This window comes from Daphnia magna, linkage group LG8 (assembly GCF_020631705.1).
Source record: "Daphnia magna isolate NIES linkage group LG8, ASM2063170v1.1, whole genome shotgun sequence".
In the NCBI taxonomy this organism is placed as follows: domain Eukaryota; kingdom Metazoa; phylum Arthropoda; class Branchiopoda; order Diplostraca; family Daphniidae; genus Daphnia; species Daphnia magna.
Window position 1 is genome coordinate 10,686,849 of NC_059189.1, and position 14,686 is coordinate 10,701,534.

The window sequence follows — 14,686 nt, forward strand, 5'->3', positions numbered from 1 at the left end:
ATTACGACATTATAATTTTAAAAAGTAAGTTTTGGTATCTTGTCAGGGGGTTCTTTAATAATAAGGTATAATTTTTTTCGTCAGTTTTTCCTTCCTTCTAATTCACTTAAGTTTGATCTTTGATCACGATTTTTCTAAACAACACGTGACAGACAGACAGCTGACAGTTAAGGAAAATTCGAGAAATCTTGCCTAGCAGAAAGTAGAAAACATCTTAGTTACCAGCTAATAGGAGAAATAAAATCACAAGACACAAACGTTTCGGTGTTTTCATTATTGTCACACTGAAGATTGATTAGAGAAAGAAATCTGGGGTATTTCCCAGTATTAAAGAATAGTGATTATAAGGGTAAACCTGGAAATTCACAGTACTTTTCTAAATCTTAATTAACAGGCAGGAAACTACGTAATTTTGCAATCAAGGAAATATGACGGAAAGTAACCCTTTTCTCGCGTTATTTAGCAATGAAGCTGCTAATGCTGGACCTGCACATCCTTCAATTGGATTAACACAAGATAAAGAGCGGGGTGCTGACAATGGAGATAGTAGCTCCTTCGATAAATTGGCAGAAAATGTTTTCATGCTCACCCTTAAGCCCAATCGGAAGAAGGATTGTCCTTTATACTACATGCAAGATTTGGCAGGTGCATTAAAGCTAGAGTGTTTTGATCAAACAGCATTGGATCAGGCTGTATTGGAGTATGCTGTGGGACTTCAAGATTCTCTAGTCAATTATCTATTTCAGTGTTTTGAGCGTTACCATAGTATTGGCAACAAGTCAAGGGTCAGTGGTGTACATAAAACCATTTTTGTCAACCTGGATTTGGCATTATCTCAACCAGAGCTGTTTCCTAAACAAAATTTGCATGAAGATTTCATTCAACTTTTGGCCTTCCCGATTGAAGAGACTACCTCCAAATTCTTAGAAGATTTCATCAAACATATTCTAGAACAAGAAAATTCCAGTTCTGTAGCAGAAGTTTTTGAACCAGTACTTCTCTGCTTAAAAACCAAGCTTGCCAGCATGCACCTGCTAGTTGGAAATCAGAATGGGTTGGACGCCATGTTGGTGATGAGCAAAAATCCAGCGCTCGCGAAGGCTATTGTGTTGTCTTCGATATTGGACGAGAGTTCAGTTAAAGTAGGAAGGCAGTGCGAAGATACTTTGCTGGGTTCGCTCTTTTTGTGCTCATGCATTCCGCGCGTTCCTGGAACCACTTCAGATTTTTTCGATCGGCCCTCGCGATCACCGCCGTCTGTCCATGTTACTACGGAAGGAAACATCTGGGCAGCATCGGAACGGATCATGGACAAGACGTACAAAATATTTTATAATTTATTTAAATCTTCACCGGAAGTTCAAGATCTCACCCGAAAGTGGCTAGGTATTTATTATTCAGAAACGAACAACAGAAGCAAGCAAATAACTACCCCTTTTTTCCTAATGGTGATTTCCAGGTCAGGTATTGGCACTGAATAAGGCACGCGGGCAAATGTGGGCCCAACATGATACGACAGCCCTGGTAGACTGTGCTTCAGACGGATTTATGACCAATTTGGGGGCTGTACTCCTTCAGCTATGCAGGCCATTCTGTTCCCAGGATGACCCAAAAGCATACGACCGGTTGAGTAAAATTGATGCCTCGTTTTGTGCTGCTAAGGTGACAGATGGCAATGGCGTTCATATTGCTGATCTGCATAAGGAAACTTGCCTCATCACGCAAGAGAATCGACCCATGGCTAGGACGCTACCGTATTCATTCTCAACTGAATTGTTTTTCCTGACTCACCGAGCGCTCGAGTTGGGTGCCAAGGCTGTTCATAGTCAGATGCTACAAATGAGCCAGAATTTCAGTCGCTTACAAAGGGCGTATCAAGACGCCGAACAAAGTGGTCAAACACCTGTAGTGCAGCAGATCCAAGAAAGAATGGATGTTATGATGTCCAGTTACCTTTGTTTTAAGGTACATAGAGTTGACGTGCAAAAATACCGTCTCCTGGTTTTATTAACGTAAAATGTCTACAGGCAGTTTTATTAGTACCCGAATGGTTAAAGTTGCATTTCGAATTCATCTTGGCTACTTCGAAATGGTTGTGTGCATCGGCATTGGGCACCCATCCGTCAAATGTCACCTCGTCGGAGCTCAGCTCCAACAAGGAACAAACGTCCGAATTGCTGAGCTGCATTCCGGAATTTTGTTTATCAAACGTCATGGACTTTGTGGTGTTTGCTAACCGTTTCTCTCCTACGACGCTTGATCGAAGCAAACTGGACGATTTGCTGACTCTGGTTTTGGTTTTCATGGGCTCCCCGAATCGCCTTAAAAATCCGCACATGAGAGCCGCAATGGCGGAGATGCTGGACGGATTAATGCCACCGGATCGAGGACAAGCTTCTCCTCCTAGTTCAAGAACGAAGCTGTTTGTCGAGCATCCTCGTTCAAAGGATGTTGTTCGTACTCTTTTGCACGTTTTTGCCAGTATTGAAATGACTGGTCAAGGAGTTGCTTTTGAGCAGAAATTCAACTACAGACGGCCAATGTACGCAGCTATGAAATTTCTATGGAGTTTAAAGTTTCATCGACGACAATTCAAGTAATGTTTCACATATCTTTTTCAATAATTTTACCGAACTAAATGTACATTTACTGTTAAAGACTACTAGCCGCGGAAGCAGAAGCCAACATGGAAGCTGCCCAACCTCCCTTGTTCCTCCAGTTTGTTAACCTTCTCATCAACGACGCTATTTATTTACTGGACGAGGGTCTTTCTTATATGGCCCAGCTTAAAGAACAACAAATCCAGAGGAGTGATGGGTCGTGGCCTAACGTCGCTGCCGGTCCCCAGCGCCATCAAAGAGAAGCCACTTACCAGCATATAACCATGTTGGCCCGATTCCACAACTTGATGGGTCGAGAAACTATCCGCATCCTCGATATGATGACCACTGAAGTTAAAGGAGTCTTCGTTCATTCAGCCATGGTAGACCGAGTGGCTTCAATGCTGAATTATTTCCTTCTCCATTTGGTGGGGCCTAAGAAACGAGATTTTAAGGTGATAATAATAATCTTTAAATCCTTTTGTAAGTGACATTCTTCATATGTTTTGTTTAATAGGTAAAGGATTTTGGTGATTACGAATTTGATCCAGCTGAATTAGTTTCGTGCATTTGCCAAATTTATTGTCATTTGAGCGATGCCGATGAGTTTTGCACGGCTGTTTCGCAAGATGGTCGTTCTTATAGCTCGCAACTATTCGAATTGGCCGAAGATGTACTCAGCCGGATTGGACGAGGTGCTCTTATCGGCGACCTGCGTTTAGTAGCTGAAAAGGTGGCCAAACTAGCAACTGCCCAGGCGTCTGACGAAGATTTAATCAGCGCCGCGCCGGATGAATTCCTTGATCCCATCATGTCATCCGTCATGATGAATCCGGTCATTCTTCCTTCTTCACGAGTTACCGTCGATCGCTCCACAATAGCGAGACATTTGCTGAGCGATCAAAGTGATCCCTTTAACCGTTCACCATTGACTATGGAAGAAATCTTACCAGATGATGAACTTAGAAAAAAAATTCATCAGTGGATATCAGAAGTCAAGAAAAAGGCGGTATTACGTGACGATCGTCCAACTTAGAAAAAAAAATAAAATCCCCATAACGGTTTGCTTCCAGGTTCCATTGGGCTCATATCTTGTTACTCCTCCTGTTACTTTGTAAATATTTAAAAAATCAATTATATCAGAGCCAATTTATTTTTTGTTGAGCAGATCGCTAAATATTTCAAGCACGGAATGAGGGAAAGGGAAACGATGCATACATTATCGTAGTATAAAAAGGGCAGTTTGTCAAACAGTGGGAAATAAGTACTCAGCATTTATGGAGGAGATAGCGTCCCAGCTCACTCATCTTGTCTTTGTACTCACGAGGCTTAATCGAGGTTGTAAGCTGACCGGCAAGGGCATGGCGGAATTGTGCAAAATCCAGTTGTGAACCCAGTGAGGCATTGAGCAAAGCTGTGGTTAGATCACGCCACAGAAAATTATGTCCCCTGTACAACAAATAACGAAAGTTAACAGCTATGCTATTAGCTCTACGGTAGAATTGCGGAAAATTTTATTATACCGTTTGAGGGTGGGAACTCTCCATTGAGCATCAGTGTAAAGTATTTTGCAGTGTACACCCATCAGCATGGTGTAAATAGTGGTGGCCAGACCATAATAGTCCAACTGCAAAATAATGGAAAGACATGTACTATGCGAAGAGAAAAAGAAGTAAGCGCTAATTTACCTGGTAGCTCCAAGGCTTGCCGTCTCTCATTTCAGGAGATTTGTCATCTTGAAAGCAATGCATGAAAGCGGTTCTGTCTGGATATAGAGCCAAATCAATGCTCCGTCCAAAATCGATGAGTTTCAAGGTAGGTTTATTTCGAGCTAAAATTTCTTCGACCGTCCAATTCTCCGGCAACTGCAGGAAGTCCGTCACCGGATTTTGGAGCAGAATATTATCTGGTTTGATGTCGGCATGGAGGATGCCACATTCGTGCAGATCACTCACGATGGCAAGGAGCTCCAAGCTAAAGTGATACACTAGTGCTTCTGGCATACTAGTATTCTACCAATACCAAAATAATTAATTCTTCCGTGGGCGTAAATGACACCAGACAATCTTATTATACCTTCAGCTTGTAGCTATTAATGAGATCCAGTAATGTTCCGTGAGTTAAATACTCATTGACCAGAATGCTACCGCCATCGTAAAAGTAGCCACAGTTCACAGACATTAGTGAGCAAGCCTAAAATATGAAATTCGAGTTTTAAGTTATAAGAAATTGGAATTTAAAAAGAAAAACAAAACAAAACAAAAAGAGGTAATGAGAAACGTACAGTTGGTGAATCAGCTAGTCGGCGCTGCAACTCAGATGTGATGTAAAACTCCCAAATGCCGTCCGTTTCTTGAACCTTGAGAACAACTGGACCGCCTTCTGCAATGGCTTCGTATACTTTTGCATAAGCACCTTGACCTATGAGTTGCTTGACGATGTACTGATTCCCTCCCAGCTGGACGCTTGAATTGCTCCGCAACCATGGCAGTCGACCGCTAATCGAGTGGAATCCGTTGCGCTCATAAAGTGGGATAGCTAATTGAGTGATTTAAGGAAAGCACCAATGTTGCGATTAGTTGATGATTATTTGATTTTTGACTACCGATTCGACTAAGTGTTGATGCGTTTGGACTAGGACAGACCAAGTCTACTCGTAATTACGCATCGACACGTGCAAGATTTGTTGTAATCTAAATTGGAACGATACCCAAAGTATGATTGCTACGAGGAAAAATGGAGGGGAGTTCTCTTCATCGCACTTTCGTTCAGACTTTGGTATCGCACGTGTCAAGTTGAATTACCACAACTTTCGCTTGACAGAATTGACTATACATTTGCAAGTAATTTTCAAAAAAGCATACCTTTGGTTATCAGCATTTGCCGATGTTCCATGTCAAACGGATCAAAATGCGGTGGAAAGATGCGAGCAACGTCGGTAGTAGAGTGTAGACTCCGACCGACACTTAACCGACTGTGAGCCAATCCAGTGGTGCCAGCGCTGCTGCCGGAAGAAGAAAAATACTCTCTGGACCTTTCGTCAATTGGGCTCAACCCGCGCAATGTCTTGGATGAAGCTGTTGCAGCAGATATCGGGACACTGTTTGTAACTTGTAGAGCTCGATCACGAGGCAAATTGAATGTAGCTTCATCTGTGACTGCCGAAGCCAAAGGTTGTTGATGGCGGGTATGCAGTAAGGGGGTGCTTTGAATGCGCAAGTTATTGGCAAAAGCCATTGCAGAGGGAACTGTGAAATCGACATCTTCGTTCAATGGGACGCAGTAATAGCGCGTTTGTTCCTCCTCCTCCTCCTCCTCGCTCGCAAAAAGAGCTCGACTGACATTCGGATGAGCAATAGGAGCGATGACTCCTTGTTCTTCCTCCTCTGTGTTCATGTCGTCTTCAACCAATCCGACGGGATCACAAGGTATATCGATGGAAGGTACCAAAATACCACTCAGCTGTCTTTTGGCTATTTCTTGGACATGAGTAGATGGAGGGACGTTCTCTTTGAAATCATCCTGAACTTTTTCTTCCTCTGCTTCTTGGCACGGTGGCAACGGAACAATAGCTGATAGAGGCTTCCGCATCTTCGGCATGGATGGAGCGGATGATGCGACATTCTCTTGATTAGCTGGAGCGTTTTCGTCCATAACGGCGATTCGCTTGGTTTGCAGCGGAGCAGCGGCCATTATCTCCGGTTCGACGAACACGGTAAAAGGTTTTGGCACCACCGGCGGGACATGGCTGCTTTCGTCGGGAACGTCGACCACGGATGGATCTTTGAAGATCGAGAAGAGAGACTTTTTGATTGGTTTAGGCTCAGCTTTGGTTTCTGGCAACAGAACACTAGCGTTAAACCAACTTTTCACACTTGAAAGGGCTTGTTTGGTGTTGACAGTTGGTGATGACCCACTGACACCCACACCGCTGTTTTGTTCCGATACTTGACGAGGGGACGGCGTTTTAGACACTACTTGTCTTGGGACCAGCTGAATGTCAAAATCTAATCCAAACAAATCCGTCTGAACGGCGACTTCGCATGTCGTTGGTTCACGTTTCTGCGAAGGAACTGTAGCAGTTGGCTCCGATAAACTCAACGAGGCAATTTTTAATTCAACAGGTGGGTTTTTTTCTGATAGGCTGGGAGGTGTTGGTTCAACCGGCCTCACCGGGACTCTAGCAGCATAATACTGCGCACGTAACTGTTCAAAGCTCCATTCCTTACCATCTTCGTACATCGCGTTGATGTCACATTGCCATTTTTCGTTGGGTTTGAGAGGAGGTGGCGGTCCAATCTTTTTCGGAGTTTTGGCTTTTTGGATCACGACTTCCGCAACATCTGACGGAGTTCGATTTTTTAAGCCCTTTTCTTTAGAACGGACGTTCAGAAGAGCGGTTGCAGAGACCGGAGTAACTGGTGTTTCCGTTGGCGCAGTTTTGTTAGAATAACGTCCAGAACGCTCATAGCATTGACGTCGAATCTCTTCAAAACTAAATTCTCTGTGACCAACCATCATCTTGTTCAGGTCACACATTAGACGCACTTTAGGATTCTCCCGCTCGAAGAGCGTTTGGGGATTTAACTTGGTTGGAATCACAGCTTTATCTTTCAGTGCTCCACTGAAACCATCTGCCGCTTTACGCTGACTAGACGGCAATGGAACCCCATCATCCAAATGCACCTAGGAAGAAAAAAAAAACAAAAAAAAAAAAACGTTACAACACAAGCGATCAACTACCAAGTAACGAGAGGAAACCACCTGAAAACTGGGCTGGGTTGGAATAGGTGCCACAACCTCATTGACTACGGCATGGGCTTCAGTCCACTTGGTCGCTTTGAGGGAGTTTTCTGCCTTCATCACCGATTGAATGGGAAGGGCTACTTTAGAGCTGATGAGCGTTGATTGAGTCCCACCAGTATTGTTTTCATCATCCAGTATAAAGATTGGCTTGTTGTTGCCTTTCAAGATCGTCGAAGGTGGTAGAAGTCGATTATTCTGAAATTTGCGCACACTTGTTCCTGAACGAACGGTCGGAGCCTTGCTATCTGTTTCAAGTTCACCAAAAGCATTTCGGCTTGGTTCATTGTTTTCGTCCGACAATATTGGATTGGTCATGCTTTTAAAAAGGGCACTAGCCACTCTGGCCTGAAATATAGCATCAGGTTTCTTAAAGAAAATGGTTCAAATAAGTACCAAAATAAAAAAGATTTACCTGGTAATGTTTGTAGCTTTCCTCCAACTTGTTGATTGGCTCAGCACCATTTTGCAAACCCAGCTTGTAAATACGAGTTCCTTCTTTAAAATTGGAGCATGCTTCCAATGTCTCAGCCCAATGAATGTAAAAACTGGACAGTTTATGAAAATAACCTGCTCCATAAAGTTGGTTGAACCATTCTGCATTGTTTTCAGTTAGATCAAGGTAGCGTAAATATATGTCAAGCAAGCGCGGGTCGGATTGATACTGAGAAGAGTCCCTTAGCTTTTCAAGACATTGTTCCAGCACTATGAGCAAATCACTCTCTTTGCCACCCTGCGGATAATTTTCCTCAACCCATTGGATGTACCGGCTCCATAATTCAAGAGGATCTGGGCCATCATAAGCCATGATGTCCAGTTCCATAGCCCTATACAATTTATTGAGGTTAAAAACTTTGAAAATAGGTACAACATTTACCGATGTCAATACTTTCGCTGTTCATTTCGCTGATGCTTGGCATGATCTTCACTGACTGTTCCAAGTGCTGTCACCAGACTGCTGATGTTTCTCCCATGCCTCAAAGGTTGAATGTTTTCTTTACTAAGTTCCCATTCATAATTGTCCCCCATTTTTGATAAAATCAATCTTGTGATCTAACTAAATAAAATTTGTCCATGGGTAAAATAAACCCGAAACACTTTGTTCGTCCCTGTGGCCTAACCGCCTTTGGAAAATTGTTGAAAGAAAATTTCGAATCAAGCTTGTGCAAAGTTGCCATTTTGTATTATTCAATTTATTCAAAAAAATACGATTTAGATACAGATTGCTCTTATTTTCGTCGCTTGCTTTATTTAAAAAAAAATTATTTAGAAGATTCAATATTTTAAAAATTTTATATCCCAAAAACCACGTGTTAAATAAACCTGTTGAAACTTGGCATCTAGACATTTTTGGCCTAAGTTCGTTGTCTGCAAGTGTTTTGATTCCAATTCGTTTTTCGTAATGGTAGAGGTTAAGCACGTTTCTCAAAATGTTACGATCAAAACGGAAATATAGTCTAGTTGATCGTCTTATAGCACGTCATCTTATGGGACATGAAATTAATGATAACCTGTTTTCTGATTGGTGTGGTAAATCCCATTCGCTGTACAGACGAGATTTGTTAGCTCATTTCGGTTGCGTTAACGCAGTCGAGTTCTCTGAAGACGGAACCATCTTCGCATCTGGTTTTGAATAATATCTTTGTATTAGAAAAATAGGACAATTCCTTCAACAGTGTGCTTTTGCTTAGGTGGTGATGACAGGAGAGTGTTGCTGTGGTCTATTTCGGAAACTTTGGACAATCATTCACAAAACAAGCCAGTAGCAATGGAAGCTGAACATGGATCAAATGTGTTTTGTTTAGCTATAAGTTTGGATAATGAAAGGATATTTTCTGGTGGAAATGATTTACAAACCATTATACACGACACTAAATCGTAAGTTTTTCTGTTTCATATTTGTCACATTAATCAATGAAGATTCACACTGCTTTTGTGTTTCAGATCAAAACCTGTTGATTACTTTTTGCATGAAAATCCAGTCTATGGCGTATCATTACAACCAAGCAGTCAAAGTGTATTCGCCACAGCATGTGATGACGGAAAATTAAGAGTCTTTGATATGCGATGCAGCGTATCAGCAGAGATAGTGCTTGCCTCTAAACGATCGCCTTTTCACTCCATCATGTTCCACCCAATTGAAGGAAGGATTGTTGCCAGCGCAAGCGCCAAAGACGGGCCGGAATTGTGGGATCTTCGTAATCCATTAATGTAAATTTTTACTATACATTTTTTTCCCCCACACCTTTAATTGAATAAAATACAAATACATCTACGTTCAACGAATAGGTGCCTTCGCCGATATCCGTACGAGAAAGGAGCAATGAGTGTCCGATTCAATTCATTGGGCGACAAACTACTTTGCATCCGTAGAAGGGAACCACCAAAAGTATATCATCTTTACCGAGATGAAGATATTCAACTGCGTGCCGATGGCTACAGCAACGCATGTACGATGAAGAGCTGTTGCTTCGCAGGCGATAGAGATGAATTTGCCATTGCGGGCTCAGATGACCACAACATCTACATCTGGAGAATTCCCGCAACCGGAGAGGATGATCCTGATCGCATCGTTCATAATGCTCATATGGTGTTGAAAGGACATCGTTCGATAGTCAACCACGTCCGCTATAACTCAGTTACGTGTTCTTTAGCTTCGTGTGGAGTCGAAAAAATGATTAAGGTACTCGTGTAGCTAAACAAGTAAGAGTAGATCCATGCTGGACAATAGTTTCATTATTCCGTTTATCGAATAGATTTGGTCTCCGTTTTCCTTCCCCGGATCATCAGGAGGCCTCGATCGGTTAGCTGCGGATGAGATAAAACCTAGGAAAAGGTTGAGCCGATTATCGCGGGATTGCAATGTGAGTTGTTTTCCATGTCCTCTTTCGATAGGTGCAATCATGTTCTCTTGTTCTGTTTCCTCCTCTCGCTCTCTGTAGATGATCATTGCTCCAAGTCCAAATTTCAGAACAACGGACGAAGATAAAAAGATGTTGGCCTTTTTCGACCTACTTGTGGATCGTTCCTCTTGGATCAGTTCAGGCGAAGATGAAACAAGTGATTCACCGGAAGATGACGACATAGACGATGATGATGATCAGGAGTACAGCACTTCGCATTCAAGTTCTCTAGCAAGTTCAGAAAATGAGGAATCATTTGAAATAAACTCACTGTCAACGCCATCGACTTCTTCGAGTGATGACGAGGAACCCGTCGCCGGACCTAGTGGAACAAGAGTCAATAGCCGCAGTGAAAGTGAATCACTGAAACTAGAATTACCGCTAGAGTTTAATGTTCGCCGACGTGTGCCACTAAGACTTTCTGAACTAACTTCGTCTTCAGACAATGATGAAACATATTCGCCAGTTGAGAAGAGGAATCAAGATCCAGTTGTGTTCCGGTCGTCCTACTCGAGAAATAGGCAATTTCGTCAAAGAATCAGCAGCTCGAGTTCGTCTTCTTCTTGAAAGGAATGATCGATGAAAAAATTCAGAAATTGTTTCAAAGTTTCCGTTTCTTGTGTTCTATGCGTCTTTTCCAATTGTTTGGCGGTACGATTGTGATGCAGTTGTGATTGGTATTGTTGAATACAAGTGTTCATGTTTTGCAAAAAAATCTACATAAAATACGGAAAGCTTATAGAAATGCTAACTCAATAGTTTCTTTTTCTTCTCGATTTTTTTCTTTTCATTTTCTGTAACATTTCGTGTAACTGGAGCAAGTTACGAGAAAATTATGCGGCCGATTTTAAATTTCAATTTAATTTCGTCGTTGAGTTTACCGTCTACTGGGCGAAACCTACCATTTGATAAGTCCAAAAGATAAAAGTAAACAGCCTTGACAGCAGCTCACGTGATTAGAAAGCCTTTTGCATCTATTTGCTCGCATTATCTCTATCGAGTGCAACGTCCGAAAAAACTTTGACATGTTCGATCAGCAGTTCAGTGCAAAGGTGTAGCGGTATGAAATGTTCTCCAAGTAAATAAAAATCACCTGATGTGACTTACATTTTGAATGATAATTGTATTTGAATTGGCAGGGTTATGTTGAATCATGGCGGTTTACAATCGAACCTTACGCAACGATTGGAGTGCCTCGGCAAAGATTGGTGCCAGATATTTAGCAGCCTCTTTGTTAATTTTTGGGGAGGTCACATCTAGTTTGCCTCGTAGTTTGTCTTTCAAGAATACGGGAGCTTTTTCTTTGGTTGCAGGCAGATCCCATCCAATGAATTCGCCATTTTTCGCATTCTCGGCCTCCAACCACACTCTCAATGGCTCAAAGTAATTAAGAAGAGGAGTAGCAAGGACGTCACGTTGGCCGGTCATGGCTTCCATGGCATCTTGCCAGGGTTTCGAAGCTCCCAGTCTCAACATTTCCCTATTTCAAAAATATTTCAGCATTATCCCAGTTCAGATGAAAATGAATGGCAGAAAGATTTTGATTTTACGCAAGAGCATCTCCAGCCGCGGTCGAATTGTAAAAATCGCATTTGTAAAGAGGCCCGACATGACCAGCTGCTTCACAAAGCACTTCATTGAATTGGTATTGGAAGAAGGTGCGCATAAAATAACGGATCATGTCGTAATCGTTGCAGACGTGGAAAAGGGCTGTAATATCCAGATCGCTAGCTGGATCACGTCCCACGGGTGGCGCCACTCCTACTACGCGAGCTCTATTATTATCAATCATATCGTCATTTTAAGAATGGTGTGAGAATTCATTCATCTTGATGGATGTCTTACTTTTCGGCCCAATACTGATCGTTAAGTTCTGCATCCGGGATATCACCGCGGAACATACTCCAGCGCCAAGTGTCTTGAATCAAATGGAATGGCAAAGTCGAGATGGTGTTCAAGGCTTGGAAAAGCAAAAAGTTCATATCCACCTCTGTATCAGAAAACGTTAAAATTAAATTTCGCTTTCATCTCTCTCGCAAATGTCTTGATTTTTCACCAGGATCATCGGGGACGTTAAGTAGACCAAGAGTATTGAGATGTTTGGTAGTTGAAAAGCTCATAGACATTAGCTCTCCGACCGCCTCATGGAATCCGTCATTGGCTCCATCCCTGTGAGATTGAGACAAGAATGAGTTGTTTACTGCCAGAATGTCGGCTAGCCATCTGTCACTTGCTGTAAAATTTCATTTAACAAATCCAGACAGCAAACATGTCCACAAAACAGTGATGCTTATCTCCACCAAATATATATACGTAGATTACGCCATCAAAACGTTGTTTGGTTAACGTCAGACAAGGTACAAGAAGCAGATTAACAAATACTGTGTGTAACCAACCTGTAGTTGAGTGGCTGAAATGCGTATTGCTAAAATACATAATTTAAAGTGATTAATATACAATTTAGCAACCAAGCTAGTGATATAAGCCATAATATACCATAAAATACTGAATGTGGCCCAATTCGTGATGTACGGTTTGAAAATCTTCAAAGACAACTCGTGCGCACATGCGAATTCTGAAATCTTTGCCATCGTAAAAGTCCCACGCAGTGGCATGACAGGCAACTTCACGCCCGTCTGTGGGCTTTTCCAACATGGACAAATTCCAGAACGTGTCGGGGACGGGTAACAAACCCATGGAAGTGTAGAAATCATTTCCAGTGCGGAACATGCGTTCAACTGTGTAATTTTGACGAATCATTTCCGGTGAAGGATCAGTCGAAGGTTTTTCAGGATAGGGGATAGCAATAGGGTTCAAATTGACCCAGAAGCGACCCCACATGTCGCCCAAAAGATGTGCAGGTAAAGGTCCACGCAGGTTAATCTTGTCCGCTCCGTAGGCGTTGTAGAGTTTGCGACGGATGTAAGCGTGTAGTTGTTTATACAACGGCTCAACTTGGCTGTAAAGGTCCTGGACAATAGTCTCCATTTCGGTTGTTTCGTATTTTTGACGCCATTGGTCTCCGTAATCAGCGTAACCGTTGAGCCTTGCTTGTTTGTTGGAGAGCTCGACATAACGCAAGTACAGCGGACGTAACTGCCGACCGACCCCATTGTGCCAAGCTTCCCAAGCCCACAAATGATCGTCATAATTGCCAACTTCAGCCATTAGTTCTGTTAGTTCGGGTTCGATGTACATGCATTCGTTAACTCCCGTCGTGGGATTCGACCTGCACGCCTGCAAATTGAAATCAAATAATATAGCGTTTCCATAATTTGCATTCAACATTTTGTTACATTTTACCTGGTAACTGGCGTAAATTGACCCCATTTCACTGAGTATGTTGTACAGCTCTTCCGACTCAGCATCATCCAGACTGACGGAATCCAAGTAAGACAATTGGCGTTTAGTGTCTTCGGAGAAATTGGTCGTGTCAAATGTGGCAGCAGTGGCACTGGCCTCCGCATAATAGGCTCCCGCTACGGCTCCAGCTTCACCCTTTTTTCATTGAAATCAAAGCTAGTATGAAGACCAGTCATAAGAAATGAATGAGTAACGATTGATACAACACGTACAACAGCAGCTGCGTTTTCATCAGTCAAATTGGTTTCATAATTCCAGGAAGCAATAACATATTGGTTAAGAATTGGACCATACTCGCTATTGTACTGGTCTAGGAATGCAATGGCGTCTGCCTCATTTGAATTCAATCGCCTGCTCATAAAAATGTAGTCATTGTAGGTAGCACAAGCCAAACATAAAAAAAAAAAAGAACACAATTCTATTTCTTCAGCTCAATATAATTTTCAAAAAGAAGAAAACAAGAAACATTATGTTATGGGTCAATGCTAGTAAAACTTCCACTCCATTGTTGATGTAAACTATGAGAAACCTTACCCCTTCGATTTGATGTTAACGGCTAAAGCCGAACAGCAAACAAGAGCCAGAAAAAGAAGAGCCTTGACGTCTGCCATTTCGTGTTTCGATGAGCTCCCACCGACAACTACACTGTAGAACAGGGTTAATTGAACATTTGTCTCTCTTTCGATGATTGCAACTTGACGAAACGTGTAATCATCCGTTATCTTGCACGAAGATACATTTTATCGATAACACATAAAGTAGATCATAAGGATCTCTATTGACACCAGGCAAAGAAATATAAAAAAGACCTATGTGTCAAAACATCCTTCAAGATATCTGATAAACAAAAAATGTTATGTTCTTTTATTTTATTTTTTTCATTTTTTTTACTATTTATTGAAAACACTTGAAATCTACCCGCCTCTGCAGATACCACACAGATCAAGTTATCCACGTGTTGTTAAGGGCGGAAAATAAGCTTCCCCTTACGCCCGCTAGAGGTCCTTCCCGTAAAGG

The 14,686-nt window shown here is 42.1% G+C and overlaps 4 protein-coding genes across 6 annotated transcripts; 2 read left to right on the forward strand and 2 right to left on the reverse strand.

Moving 5' to 3' along the window:
* The first annotated feature begins 145 nt into the window (after positions 1-145).
* LOC116928361 (ubiquitin conjugation factor E4 A) lies at positions 146-3,753 on the forward strand. 3 transcript variants are annotated; one of them, XM_032935433.2, is made up of 6 exons: positions 146-394; positions 464-1,386; positions 1,460-1,965; positions 2,028-2,596; positions 2,659-3,055; positions 3,118-3,753. In XM_032935433.2, the coding sequence occupies exons 2-6, from the start codon at positions 582-584 to the stop codon at positions 3,634-3,636; spliced, it is 2,796 nt and encodes a 931-aa protein (XP_032791324.1). In that variant the 5' UTR covers positions 146-394; positions 464-581; the 3' UTR covers positions 3,637-3,753. The 3 variants fall into 3 exon arrangements, with proteins under 3 accessions (XP_032791324.1, XP_045034012.1, XP_032791323.1); XM_045178077.1 differs by having other exon boundaries at positions 146-349; XM_032935432.2 differs by having other exon boundaries at positions 146-1,386.
* Positions 3,735-8,550, reverse strand: LOC116928359. The gene is made up of 9 exons (XM_032935430.2): positions 8,293-8,550; positions 7,819-8,230; positions 7,365-7,751; positions 5,465-7,286; positions 4,885-5,138; positions 4,677-4,793; positions 4,289-4,612; positions 4,124-4,227; positions 3,735-4,049 (listed from the first exon to the last, which is right to left on the reverse strand). Exons 1-9 carry the CDS (start codon positions 8,430-8,432, stop codon positions 3,869-3,871), a joined length of 3,741 nt encoding a protein of 1,246 aa, XP_032791321.2. The 5' UTR covers positions 8,433-8,550; the 3' UTR covers positions 3,735-3,868.
* Positions 8,551-8,757: 207 nt separating this feature from the next.
* Positions 8,758-11,045, forward strand: LOC116928366 (DDB1- and CUL4-associated factor 5). The gene is made up of 6 exons (XM_032935441.2): positions 8,758-9,029; positions 9,095-9,281; positions 9,348-9,614; positions 9,693-10,086; positions 10,160-10,267; positions 10,346-11,045. The coding sequence occupies exons 1-6, from the start codon at positions 8,834-8,836 to the stop codon at positions 10,871-10,873; spliced, it is 1,680 nt and encodes a 559-aa protein (XP_032791332.2). The 5' UTR covers positions 8,758-8,833; the 3' UTR covers positions 10,874-11,045.
* Positions 11,046-11,409: 364 nt separating this feature from the next.
* LOC116928362 (angiotensin-converting enzyme) lies at positions 11,410-14,363 on the reverse strand. Its single transcript, XM_032935435.2, has 9 exons — positions 14,204-14,363; positions 13,882-14,020; positions 13,610-13,804; positions 12,803-13,543; positions 12,703-12,731; positions 12,363-12,475; positions 12,152-12,296; positions 11,857-12,081; positions 11,410-11,786 (listed from the first exon to the last, which is right to left on the reverse strand). Exons 1-9 carry the CDS (start codon positions 14,278-14,280, stop codon positions 11,468-11,470), a joined length of 1,983 nt encoding a protein of 660 aa, XP_032791326.2. The 5' UTR covers positions 14,281-14,363; the 3' UTR covers positions 11,410-11,467.
* Positions 14,364-14,686: the final 323 nt, after the last annotated feature.